Source organism: Sinohyriopsis cumingii, chromosome 1, assembly GCF_028554795.1.
Source record: "Sinohyriopsis cumingii isolate HCF-2022 chromosome 1, ASM2855479v2, whole genome shotgun sequence".
NCBI lineage: Eukaryota > Metazoa > Mollusca > Bivalvia > Unionida > Unionidae > Sinohyriopsis > Sinohyriopsis cumingii.
In genome coordinates, this window is record NC_142961.1 from 159,399,486 (window position 1) to 159,414,238 (window position 14,753).

Here is a 14,753-nt window from a genome sequence, read left to right on the forward strand (position 1 = left end):
AAAGACCTAATAATGTTTCCTACCTTAAATAAACTCAGCATGTTTTTGTTTCTTCTATGTTTTTTAATTTCATGGTGTTTGTGTTCGTAATGTTATCATTATATATGTTTTTTTTATCTTGTAGGTGTTGTCTAATGTTGTAAAGATTAGGCACTATACAAAGTCCTTATTATTATTATTATTATTATTATTATTATTATTATTAGTATGTATGCGGAAAGACCTAAGGATTGGGATAGGTATCTGAACGCAATTCTGTTCGCGTATCGTGAGGTTCCTCATAAAAGCTTTGGCTTCTCAGCGTTTGAACTACTGTACGGTAGGACAGTTCGTGGTCCTATGCGCATTTTACGCGAACTGTGGTCAAACGAAGTCGCGGACGAAGAAGTCGAATGACGCAAGACAAACTCGCGAAATCTAGTCGTAGGTACGCGAAGTACTACAACCGAGGAACGCGGAGTAAAACGTTTGATGTAGGCAATCAAGTGTTCGTGCTTCTCCCAACAAATAAAAATAAGCTGCTATTCCAATGGAAGTCAAACAGGTGAAAGGCGAAATGGACTAAATCATTGACGTGGAGGGTAAGTCCAATATATTTCACGCCAATATGCTTAAACTCTACCTAGAAAGACCTAGACAAACAATAGATAAAGGGGTCTTGAACGTAGTATGCATAGCGGTGATACAGGATAAGTCGTGTAACGAATCGGAATGGTCTCCAGTACAGAAATGCCCCTTGAATACCCCATTGACGTAGGGAAAGAAGGTACTGACCAGTTCAATGTATGCCCGAATTTATCAGTGGGTCAGCATACACAGATATTGGAGGTTTTGTCCCAATACCCTGACGTGTTTATGGACAAACCGGGCCGTACTGGATTGATTCAACACGAGATCAAGTTGAATACCTCTGAGCCGATCAGGATTAAAGAATATCCAATACCTTTTGATGCGCGGGAGACAATCAACGAAGAAGTGGGGAAAATGTTAGTCAAGGAAGTGATCGAACCTTCCAGTTCTCCGTACTCGTCCCCTGTTGTGTTAGTCAGAAAGAAAGACGGGAATAACCGTTTCTGCATTGATTTTCGGCAATAGAACAAAATCACCGTGTTCGACGCAGAACCAGTGCCAGATATGGAAAGATTTTTTTCGAACTTGGCAGGTCATAAATACATTCCCAAATTAGACCTTACCAAGGGATATTGGCAGATACCAATCGCTGTAATGCCCGCGAATTAACGGCATTCGCGAATCCGAAAGGTCTTTATCAATTTAAAGTTATGCCTTTCGGTTTAGTCAACGCCGGTGCGTCGTGCGTTCGTCTCATGCGCAAACTGTTAAACGGTATGGAAAACGTCGACAGTTTTGTAGATGATATCTTTGTTTATACACATACCCATGTATGAACATGTTAAGGTATTACGGGATCTGTTCGATAGACTTCACACTGCAAATCTTACAGCTAAGCCCACCAAATGTAGTATAGAGTATTTTAGCCTAGAGTGTTTGGAACATCTCGTGAGTGGATTCGGTCAGTTGAAACCTCACCCAGATAAAATAGGAGCAATCAAAGATACACCTAGACCAGAAACTAAAAAACAAGTACGATCTTTCCTAGGTTTGATTGGGTTTTACAGGAAATGTGTCCCCAATTTTGCGGCTATTGCCAGCCCATTAACAGACTTGACTAGGAAAGGGCAACCGAATAAAGTTCCCTGAGGGGTGTGCCAGGAAAAAGCATTTAATGCTTTAAAACAGAAACTGGTAAGTGCACCAATCTTAAAGTTACCAGAATTGAACAAAACTTTTGTGCTGAGGACTTATGCGTCCGATACGGGTCTTGGGGCTGTTTTACTACAGGAGCAAGAAGGGATGAAATTGCCCATTGCTTATGCAAGCAGGAAATTGCTCCCTAGGGAGCAAAACTACTCCGTAATTGAGAAGGAGTGCCTAGCCTTAGTATAGGGGATAGGAAAATTCCATACATACCTTTTCGGGAGAGAATTTACCTTACAAACGGACCATCAGTCGCTCTTATACTTGAACAAAGCAAAGGTCACCAATGCAAGATTGGTGCGTTGGGCGTTGTCTTTGCAATCGTATAGTTTCCGGATCGAAGCGATTCGAGGATCGGAAAATGTGGGTGCTGATTTTTTAGGTAAGGTGTAATTAGCAGATCATTTTCGTTCAGTATTCAAATTGGAAGTTTTAACAATTGTTTATGTTCACATTCCGTGATTTTTCTAAAAGTGTTACCACTTTTTTTAGGTGAGAAGTATTGTCACGGAATTAAATTCTTTTATTTATTGAATACATGTACTCGGGTTTCGTTTTTTGTTTCAACGATACCCGAGGATGATTTATGTATATTGTATCGTATTTCGAAATAGTGAGTTCGGTTCATCCCATGCCGCACGTGCGAAGTGCTCTCCATGGGACGAATCAATGCATATAATGCAGACTATGTTTGTGTATAAATATTTCACCGTACGTAAGTTTCTTTACAATACGGAATAGTCTTGTCAGCCGGCAGTCTGCTTCAAAAACTTGCACATCTTCAGCTGTCGAGGTATGTAAGTTTATTAATTTCTAGTTTATAACCTATAACTACTGTACTACCACGTTTATTTTTTAATCTTTGCTATGTAGCTTTGGTTTACGCAGTATAATGCACATATTTCTATTCTCGTTTTCTACTTAACAAGGGATTTATATTAGTAATGAAAAGCTACATTTTCTCAAACTGTTTAATATAGTAGGATTCTTATCGAGCAAGATTGTTTTATTTTTAACCTGTCATTTTGTAATTATTGTGCTGATAATGTAATCTATATAACTTACCGTGTATAACGTCATTACGTTATTATGCCCGTGTCATGAATAGTATACGGTATTGGATATTTTCAGCTGTCTGTGACTGGAACGTCTGTGACCGAAGTGTCTGTGTCTGTGACCGGAGTGTCTGTGTCTCTCTCTGTGACCAGAGTGTCTGTGTCTGGAGTGACCGGAGTGTCTGTCTGTGACCGGAGTGTCTTTGTCTGGAGTGACCGGAATGTCTGTGTCTGGAGTGTCCGGAGTGTCTAATGTCCGGGATGTCCGGAATGTCTAATGTCCAGAGGGTCTAATGTTCGGTGTGTTCTGAGTGTTTCGAAGTGTTCCGAGTGTCCAAAGTCTGTAGCAGCTGTGAAGCTGAACGGTAGCAGCCGTGGAGCTGAAACAAAGTGTACTGATGACGGAATGTCTCCGTACATGTAATTTGTTAGACGTTGGCTAATTTTGGGGTTCGTAAAACAAAGCGTATCTTTCAGGACTGTACAGATAAGTTGTATATCTGTCCCTCTTTTTTTATCACCATAATTTCGCTACCCGAGTGAATGTATTTTACTACCTGAGTAAAATTTTACATCGTTTACTACCTGAGTAAACTATATCCATCGTTTCATTGCCAAATCGTTGTGAACCATTCACCTCTTGTCTTTGTATTTGCTAAATTAATTTTTTATTTTTCATCAAGTCTGTGCGTTCTTATGTTAATTAAATCCAATATTCGGATTATATATACACGCACATATTCATAATTAATTAATTATTATTAATTAATTGCTCATGCAAGTCATCCATTATTAAACCTAGTAGTTATATCATCGTCAAAAGTGTTCTGTTGTGAATCCGAAAATCCCACCCGGTTATCTTGTTACACCATGGTGCGCCCTTATTTCGCAGTTTTATTTCGACGAAATGTCGGGACGTCCTTGGTTAGTGGACTTTATACCCTAGGATTAAAATATCAAAGAAGGGTCCATGTAAAAACCTAATAAAGAGGGGACGTAATGGCTCAAATGGAAACGTAAGATATAATCTTACAGCATCTAAAGAGTTCTGATTGCTTTATCTAGCCGCGATGTTCTAGAAATAGGCTGGAAAATTTTTTTCTTTCTAATTTTCATACTGTTAGGACGGATCACTACTTTCGTACTGTTCAACAGGCGTTGAGATCAAAATCCTCTAATCAGAAGTTTAGTTAGTACAAACTCTTTGATTCAGTCTATTAATCTGTGCGTGTTTTTCATACCTGGTACCCGTCGGATGCACCTTATATCGCGGTTTGCTATCGACGAAATTCACCAGGACTTCGTTCGAGAGTTGACTCTATCCCCGAGAGATAAAATATAAAAGAAGGTTCCATGTCAAAACGGTATAAAGATATAATGTTCTCACGGTATGTGTCTTACTCGACTTTCATCAAGCAGTAGATTTCTCGTAGTCGTCTCGACGATTTTTTTTATATAAAAAAAAGCTTTAAGAACGTGTACCTAGTTAGATAATATGCAGGAAAGGTTGAAATCAAAATCCTCTTAGCAGGTGTTCAATTAGTACAAACTATCGATGCAGTATATTAATATCTGCGTGTTGTTTTTGTTGGGTTTTTTCGGGGGTGGGGGTGGGGTAATACCAGATACCCATAGGGCGTCCCTTATTATGCTGTTTAATCTCTACGAAATTCGTTAGGACATTTTTGTGGACGGATCTCTATCCTCTAGAGATAAAATGTCAAAGAAGGTTCTATGTTATAATCTTACTATGTGTCGTACGAGACCTCCGTCATCTAGCTGATTTCTCGAACTCGGCTCGACGAAATTTCTCAGGACGTCTTTCGTTACTACACTATCTTCTAGAGATAACATCTAATGAAGGGTCCTCGTCAACTCTCTTTAAAGATGATACTTAACGACCAAAGTAAGATATCATCTTCTTGCGTCATGTGCTTTACCTGCCCTCCACTCCCCTTTATAACCCCAATTTCTGGAAATCGGTTACAAGTATGCTAAGTTCCCCAGTTCCAAGGACTTCAAGACAATATTCAAGTCAACTGAAGGCTTCTTAAACTCGTAAATACTCCACACAATTCTCCTCTAAGGACATGACGACCACACACGAGAAATCTCCAAGTTCACACTTGTATGGTTTTTTGTGATTTCCCTTTTACTTGAGTCATTAGTAAGCTTTTCGAACCCGAATACTAATACTTAACGCTATGCAACACAAGACACGACCCAAATGCCTAACACAACTAATTAATCCTATATCAAATTACAAAACACGTATTCCTATCAATATCCTAAACGATTCCTACATATAGTCAGTGATCTATCTATATTTAGCTTCATATAGCACTCTCCAATCAGGTTAGAATTACACCACCGCATGCCCCAAAATGCTTTCATCTGCATTAACTACGTGGTAACCAATTACACACTGAATTGGGAATAATGAATAAAAAAATTTTAAAAAACCGTGTGAATAAGGAATAAGTATTAAAATGTATGTGAAAATATTTGAATCGGGAATAAGTAACTGGTTACTTATTCCTTATTGAATCGGTAACTGGTTACTTATTCCTTATTGAATCGGTAACTGGTTACTTATTCCTTATTGAATCGGGAATAAGGAATAAGGAATAAGTAACCAACTTGATTTCGCTCCATACAAAAGGCTACGGATAGAATTTCCCTCTTGGTAAACTATCCACCAGTGGCATTTAAATAATTTTAGCAGCCGAAAGAATGAATCACTTTAAAATTACAACAACAACAAAAACAACAATAATAATAATAATAATAATAATAATAATAATAATAAGTATAATAATAATGAGTATAATGCTAATAATAAATACAAAAATAGGAAGTAGATTAATTTACCATGGTTTTTATCCTTTTCGTATGCTCCATTTCGCTGTTGATATTCCTAATGTAAATTCTAATTCCCCGTCATTAGTATCTCGAATGAAGTGACTGCTTTCTCTAATAGCTTATTTCGCGTATAAATGGCTGTGCAAGAGTCGCTTTGTCCACACTCAATTTACCTTGTCACCGAATTTTGTTGTTACGATAAACCCTCGCATTAAATATTTATCTCGGTACGAAGCAATATGTTCATGCTGAAATGATTTAAATAAGAGCGGACGATTGTGTATTGTACCAACTCAATTCATTGACGAGGCTCCCTTTCAGTTTCTTGTTAAGAGCAGAATATTTATCAAGTCTATGACAATAAACCCCCACGATATTTATACAGGGAATAATATGAGAAGAACTTCATAGATTTGGCATTAAAGTGTGCTTTGTGCTTACCAGGTTTTATGTTCGATTGTTTGCATGTTTGAAGTCGTTATTTAAATATGCCGCAGTCAATATATATAAAGATCAATGATCTGCCATCATCTAAGATCAACAACAATAGTCTTAAGGTTGAAAGATCACCCCTTTTTCGGCAATAAAAACAAATGCAAATTTTGGCACGGTTATGAATATATTAGCTACATTTTCATCCCATTGTTGCTAACCATGACAGTGTGCTTTACAGCACAATTATTATTTAGACTCAGGTACTACGTCATTGTTGTAGACCGTAGCAGTCCCAAATACGACACGTTTAGTTTAGAAGAATGGCATGTGTCATTATCGTCGTTTATTATTTCTCGTAATTATTTTAAAAAGTCGTTGTTTCATATGGGTATACGCTCTCGCTCTCTCTATCTATCCCTCGCTCTCTCTCTCTCTCTCTCTCTCTCTCTCTCTCTCTCTCTCTCTCTTGGCATGTTGGCATGTCAAATTACATAGATAATTGATATAAGATGTAGGTCGTGATTTTACGATAACCAATTTGAAATAAATTTAGTTAAGTAAGTTTCAAAGTTTGCTATTTCCATAGAGTATAAAAATACAAATGGATTATAAACAAGTGCATAGGAACTTAAAAAGTCTTTCACCATTCAATATATGTACAGTTACGTAGCCAGTAGATCGTAATAAATGACATAAGAAAAATTATCTTTGAAGAAATCGAATAACCAAAATGATCAAGCGTATTATGATGTATTGCACATTTCTAGTAATATTATCGATATGCTATTCTTGCACATATATTTACACATATATGTGTGTTTTTACATCTCCTATTGGGATGCGAGAACATAAGAAAACCACACAATAAAACGTAAAAGACCTGGATTAAACTACTTATATTTTAGTTTATTTTGGTTGTTCTTGTTAAGGGATACGTTAACACTAAAAATGAAAGGTATTATGTACTAACCCCGTAAGACCATAAAATATCATCGTTCTTGTATAATAATAATAATAATAATAATAATAATAATCTCAGTGCAATCTAGACGGCCTTCGATCATAATGGCCAGTTGTCCGAAGTTTCATACTATTTCTCAATTGCACCATTTAGCTTACTGAAAACCACAATATAGGCCGCACCTTGACAATGGTGATGCGTGACATTTAGCACACATCCCAACCAATAATACACACCCATTTCACACAGATTCAAATACGGAATTCTGTTGACAGTCAGTAATTAGTAGATGTTTAAAATACAAACCAGTTTAAGTTATTAATCCTTCATTCGTAAATAAAATAGTCTGATATTTGTTGAGAATCGCCTAATTTTAAAACGCAGGATTTCTAAATCGTTGATGCACCAAAGGTGTGGCCTGTGCATAACGACGGTTCATTCATGAGACACCTCGAACTGTGTAACGACCTCAGTAAGTATTTGAGAGTGAGCCTATTGCCAAATAATTATAAGGCTTGTTTTTTCTCTCTTTTTTCAATGTATATGTCGCTTTATTATCATAGTTAGGAAAGGTGAAAAGTGCTCCATATAATAAAACTAAATAAAAATATGTTTAAAAAACTCAAACTAAATTACAGTATAAAGTATTTTGTGACAACGGAAACGTATCGCTGGATAGCGACGATCTCACAGCAGAAAAATTTAGAAATGCAACAGCACAGTCTGTGTAGCGGAAATCAATTACAGATCGGCATGCGATCTGTGTCAAAGAATTGTGTGTATTGTGTTTATATTATACGTGAACTAAAATGTGCTCGGGTTTCGTTTCCGAGTACAACGTTACCCGAGACCGGTTTATTCAGTGTTAAATATTTCAAAATACTGATATTGGTTCACCCCATGCTGCAGGAACAAGTGCTTGCAATGAGAAAACACGATAATCTTAAACTCTCTGCCGGTGGATCGCACCATAACCCGGGTACTTATAAGATAGAGTTAAACAGTAACGTCGCAATAAAGCACAAGTTTTGTCAGAAACGTTCCAATTTACGGTATCAATCTTCAGCTGTAGAGGTATATGAAATATACAACTGAAATCTCTTTTCGTTACCTGTATTTAATATGTAGAATTGTTTGATATATTCAATGTTCCGTTATTTATTCCAAATTTTACAGATAGTCAAACCAATATTATAAAATGCCGTGTTATTAGATACGTTATTGTCTGTTTTCAAGTTAGCCGTTTTATAACTGAGCAGACGAATGTAATTCATTTAAATGATGTATTATAAAAGGGTGAGAAACTTGTCGAGTTTTGTATCTTTTGTTCTTATCGGATATAGATTCATATACGAACCTGGTTTTAATAATCTCGTGCTCTGGTTTTTGTAATCTCTTGCTCTGGTTTTTATAATATCGTGATTTAATATGTAACATCTAATAAGCAACAAGCAAATTCACGTGCGCGCATCTATAACCTTTAACATTGCATTTGTACCTATGTCTCATGCTCTGCACGACTTTGGTCATTATATTTTCAGCTGTCTGGATTTGGAAGTGTGATTTTGTCGGTAGAGCTGATATCTTAGATGACGATTCTTTAGACTCCGTGAGGTTTTGTATAACATGTGTGCTGCTGTCGGTGGTGAATTTGGCTCACTCATATTAGCCGGTACCTGGTTACATTTTATCAGTGTGGGAGCCAATAGCTTTGCACTTCAGTCAACATTTTCTGTCACGTAATCGTTTGTGCTTCTTTCCATAGCTTCCATCCGTTCTGCACACGTTTTGGGTGTGTACGGAAAAACGTTCCCATGTGAGCTAAATAAATAAAGATAAAAATCTGACCTAGCCAACGATCTATTACTTTGATCGTCCAGGTTGGTGCACATCTTCTCTGCTTTTTCAGGCCGTCCCTTAGGGTACACACTAGCTAGGCACATTTTAGATCAAGATCTTCCATCGATACCTTCTCCACAAACCTCGGTGCATTTGGAAGTGATTAAAGGTAACGGCATTGTTCTTCTCCCCCCACCCCCCCCAGCACCCGAACCGTGCCTTGAGTCAGGAATAGAAGCCTTTGGGCGGATAGATTTGTGAGTATCTGGATGTAGAATGGTCGCGTTTATCGCTGTCATACTGTGCATTCAACAGTCGTTCTACAATTTCTAGCCGCTCACTGTTACGAATCACTGCCATCTCACCTCTGTCTGCGTCGGTTCGAGTCTCGGATTCGGCTAATGTGGTTATGTGAGAAAGCTTGCCAGTAGCTTCTCGTGGGTCGGTGGTTCTTTCCGGAGTTTTTCCGGGTTCTTCCTCCACCATTAATACTGGCCGCCATGTATAGCCTATCTTGTGCTGAAAAATGGCGTTAAACCCTACAACAACAACAGCAACAACAATTTCTAGCAATGTGATTCGCCGAAGTTCAGCATTGGAAATGTATTCCTTCGGCAGGTGTTTGAGTTCATACAAAGGTTTCTCTCTAAAACTACGACATGGCATTGTTTGCAAGGATTCCTCAGTCATGCAACTTAAAGTGGTAGTATGTGGGGATGTGTGCGAATATAGGTGTTCTTGTGTTACCGTATCCCGTAGTTGATTTCTCAGACTTCAAAGACTTTGATCTCGTTCCGTCTGACGCACTGATTATGAAGCTTGGATCGTTCCTTGTTTAAGCTTGAGCACGAATAAATTTTGAAAAGAATGAGAAATGTGGGAATGCGACTTCATTTTCCTCCTTATATCTAGAGCCTTACGAGATCCATTTTCTTGCAAACTGTGTGGCAGTTTTTCTACGATGAGGTTTTACTCCAGGAGCAGTGTCTAATTGACCGAGGCCTGGTAGGTGTAGATCTGCTTTGTCCAAACTCAGTTTCCATTAACAGTTCTCCGAGCTCTCGTGTCTTGTGTCTGTTATAAATCTTTGGAAATTTCTCTGATGCTTTGCATAGCGAGATCTTTGTTGACCTCCGAGTGGCCATAAAACATATCCAATCTATCCCATACTGCCTTCAGTCGTATTGCAGGATTATTCAAATGTACTCACCTGACCGTCTTCACGTGCTCGGATGACTCATTTCCCATCCATTTTGCCAATAAATCCAATTCCTCACTTGCAAAAACATACAAATATCTGATTTTTTGTGAATGTGAACTTCCATGCTCTTTAGTTCTCTGGACGGTCGTTGAACTTGAAAAGCACCATGTTGACGAGTTCACGGCAAACCAAGTATTTGGCTAAATCCTTCATACATGGTGCTTTGACACGCGAAACGTGAGGCACATGCAGAGTGCCCTCAATAGGCAAAGCATTACTGAATGATGGGTTCGTGTGTGGTTGGTCTGTGAAAAGTGAGAGTGTTGTGCTCAACGACTCTTACTGACAGCTACGTCATAGGTAAGTTCTGAATCTGACTGATGTAAGGTTTTTGCATGCAAATATGCAGTAGTGTGTCTCTGTGTATGCATGCCTGGATTGTAAGCCTGGTCTAGTGCATCTATGGGTTTGTAAACGTGTGGATCAGTGTAGTGGCGACTGGCATCCATGGTATAGTGTGGGTAGTATGGTTCCCATCAAGAGGACGTACATTTTCTTCCTCTGAGAGCGGCGATGTTTCGGCATCTTTTTATGTCTCCTGTAATCAGGAGGAAAGGATGAGCTAGTGTGCATGGCATATTGGTTTAACACATAGTTCCTGATAGGCTGACCTGGATCATCTAAAAGCACTTGACTGACAATCCTACTTTGATTCTTCTCGGCATCTTGTTCTACAGTTGCCTCAACGACCTTGGCCTGGGTATCAACAACAGCTGCTTCCTTCTCCTGACATACTGCAATTAACTTTACTTCGAACTTCCTACGTGTAACGATAGCGTCTGCCAATTGTTCTTCTTCTTCATACGGACTCTTTCTAGCTTTATGATTGCTTCCTTTTCATTGTAGGTAGAGCACGCGTGCGTGCAGCCTCTGCTTCAGCACGTGCTCTTGCAGCAAGAACACTAGTTTGTTGATATGTTTGACTGCACAGATATTATAGATTTTTCAGCATTTCTAAAAGAACCCGAGCAGCAGCGAGATCCGATTTCCATCCTTGACGTGTGTAAAAGTCTAGAGCTTATCCGCACGATAACATGTCTGCTGTAGTTGCGCCCGCCGTGTTCTATATATGTTTACTATCATGTTTGCTCGTGCAACGTTACGTGCGACGAGAACAGAATAACATATGTAGATATGTATGCCATATTCGATTGGACAAACGTTGTCATTTAGAGAATCTATATCCAAATTTGTGTGGAAACTGAACTATAAGGTGAGATATATGCTAACATTTAAATTTATTTCAACATTGTGGACCTAATGAGTACAGAATCCTGGCTGAAATTCAAAACCGAGACAATCAGCAGCAAATAAATTTGAGAAAGTGTTTTTTTTTTTTAAAAGAAAAACATGAAGAACTCTCATCAAAGCAGGTAAATAATTGAGAAAATATGTACGAATAAAATATTTTATTTCAAATTCCAGAAAGTTACGTACACTACTAAGACGTTCAGATGCATGAAGACTTTTAAGCACTAATCTCTATAAAACATGCAAACCCATCAACGGATATGCTGCATTTTCCTCTTTTTTGTAAAATACGCATCTTTAATTAAATTATTTGAGACTTTAGTGCATATCGTATATAAAAGAGAATAGTTTTGGACCACTCATATTTGTGTACATCACAATCTCATGCAGAGACACGAAGCCATTAAAAATCAAAGTTCAGATTATACTAGATCAGAAAGGCAAGACAATCTTCAAAACCGTTAAAATTTACTTGACTATTCATTAATTTGTTTTTTGTTACTGGACAACTTATAGCCAGACTTGAAAGTATTAAGGGAATTATTTGAAAATTAATGGATCAAAACCAGTAGTAATGTTTTAATTTTTTTTAAATTTTGGGATTAAATCGAGACTCCGGAGAAATATAGGAATCATTTAAAAATTTACTCAAGGATGTCTTCAAAATCATTTAGAATCATGATCAGCCATAACTTTTTAAAACTTTTACTGAAGCCAGATTTGAGATGTACAATTTTTTATATATGTATTTAAAATCTACACGAATTTGGAAAGTTAGCAATTACATCTATTGACCTCACAGCAGTATTCTACACAATTGACGCAGTCAAAGAACTGAATTCTTGCAAAAATTAAAAGGTAGACGGAATTATGGAATACATTACAGACTATCTACAACACGTTAAGGGGCCCCGAGTGGCCGAGTGGTCTAAAGAGCTCTCCGTTACGGATCACTGTCATCTCACCTCTGTCTACATGGGTTCGAGTCTCGGATTCGGCCAATGTGGGTATGCGAGAAAGCTTGCCAGTAGCTTCTCGAGGGTCGGTGGTTCTTTCCGGGGATTTCCCGGGTTCTTCCTCCACCATTAATACCGGCCGCCATGTATAGTGCTGAAAAATGGCGTTAAACCCCACAACAACAACAACAACAACAATACGTTAAACATTCTTTATATTGAGAGAAAGGTTACGGTAACAAACTGTCACTCAAATATCAAAAGAGTAAATATACGTTATCTGTAACATACTTGTATCTGGCATCCGTTCCTGCGCAGTGAAATAGTCTGCTGTAATATCCGACATTGCAAAAACTATAACCAGTCTGACTATCTACTCAGTATACATTGTACACGTCATAATCATCGTCACTTTCATATTCCCATCGACACTTGATTCGTTCTAGACACCTGATATGATTAATGGTTGGTCTGCACAGCTTGTCATTATTATTGTATTAGAGGACTTAACTGTTCTTGTCAAACTTTAATATGATCGACTTCCTTCGTTGGTGCCATCATTACAGCTCCTAAATCTTCAAAGTTCTCATTAAAATAAAGGTACTAATTATGTAATCTTAATTTGCTTCATTCGCTTTTCATGCTTATTATTATTGTTTTTTTTTGGAGTTAGATTATGTAGCATATTATATATTAGAATCAATGCCTTTTACCTTCCTTTCTGATAGAAAGCTCATTGAGCTTGTTTTCCCTGTGCATATGTAAGAAAATGAATATAAAGTTTTAGCTGAAACATTTTGTCTTTTTTACCTGTTTGTCTACAGCTTCTTCAAATATAATTTCACTTCTATTTATGTTTATTTGCCCTAACCTTGGTACATATATTTCATTTTGAAATCATACAGTCTAGTTATCCGTTTAATTGTTTGTTTTTTTTTAAATTAGGAAGGTTTCAATATCAGCCAAAAACAATGACTATGAGAAATATGACTTTACTTCCTTGAATTCTATATTTTTTAATCGTTTCTCGTATTTTATTGCTATATTGAGTCGTTTGGAGGGCCAGAGGTGAACCTCGACGGTAGCCGGTTGGAGGGTGTCACGTCGTAACGCAAAGTTAAACATGTGGTTGTAAGGGTAGCTACCCCGGTAAAAAGGCCGGCGTAAAGGGATGTGTCACTCTAAAGAATGGCTTTGCTATTGGTGTACAGGTAACTGAATATGTTATTTAGTGACAGATTCTATAACTTTGTCTGAAAACAAGTAACTCTGTCTAAAAGCAAGGAACACAAATTTTTGAGGAAAAAATGTATAAATGTGTACCGCGGATATAAAAGAATAGATCTTGAGGCTGATCATGGAATTTGTCCAAAGTTTTGTGTTACTAGAATGTCAGCAAAACTAAAATGAATATAGAATAAGGTAAGAAGACATTTTGGTAAAGTTCTCTTGCTGATGTAAATCCCACGGAAAATCTTTCACTTAGAGATAGCTGGTAAATTGTTTTATGACAACGTGATTTCCAAGCTCAAGAACATTATCACTGTTAAAACAGAGACAACTGGTTAATTATCTATATACAAATGTTTACATTCGCACGTTTGCAAAATTCATAAACTGAATAAGACGCACTACTGGTGAGTAGGGCTTACAAACCAGTTCCGACTCCAAGGAATGCTATTAGCAGAGCAGACAGTTTAGGACCAACGTACTCTGTGAAATACGGGGCACAAAGCTGAGACTCCTGGTTTCATTAGACGACCAATTCGTGGTGTTAGGACTCCAATGCAACCTCTGCGAAACGAAAGGCAGTAGAATGTTACAGCCCATGAATACCTAGATATTCTACTGGCGCGTCGATTATAATAGGTACGTTGATCATAACAGAGGCACGTCGATTATAAAAGATTGTCGCGCTTCAAGGTCTGAAAAGTACAGCCTTGAAACCGAACCGTTTGTCTTCTTCTTGTTCTTGCAACTAGCATATAAGCTGCCCTCGACAAGGAACCTAGGATACTAGATGGCCTAAAGTTTAGCATGGTATTATCATCACAGCTGTGTAAAGCTCTACCAGGTCAGCAATCTCGATGACGAAAAGCTGCGTTTGAAGTCAGTTTAAATGGCGCCCTCTTTCCGGAATGCTTCTACTGCTATAAAGCACTAATGATATCGAGCAGCTGGTTGACCAAGCTGATGCCAAAATCGTAAGCCAAAATCAAGAATAAACTGGTCTGGATGGGTATTTGATAGCTGTAAAGTGCATTCTAACACAAAAGTACATACCACCTCGGTCCTTTATTAACAAGAACAACAAGGACAACCGCTGTTTTGGATGTGCCGTCCTGTCGGCGCTTTAC

At 37.9% G+C, this 14,753-nt stretch overlaps 1 protein-coding gene across 3 annotated transcripts in view; it reads right to left on the bottom strand.

Moving 5' to 3' along the window:
* LOC149808232 (uncharacterized) overlaps positions 1-6,000 on the bottom strand; it is a 42,993-nt gene extending 36,993 nt beyond the window's left edge. For all 3 annotated transcript variants that reach the window (XM_089975255.1, XM_089975247.1, XM_089975263.1), the window contains exon 1: positions 5,703-6,000. In XM_089975255.1, coding sequence (XP_089831381.1) covers positions 5,703-5,732 — 30 coding nt within the window. In that variant the 5' untranslated portion in view covers positions 5,733-6,000. The remainder of the gene's footprint in view (positions 1-5,702) is intronic.
* Positions 6,001-14,753: the final 8,753 nt, after the last annotated feature.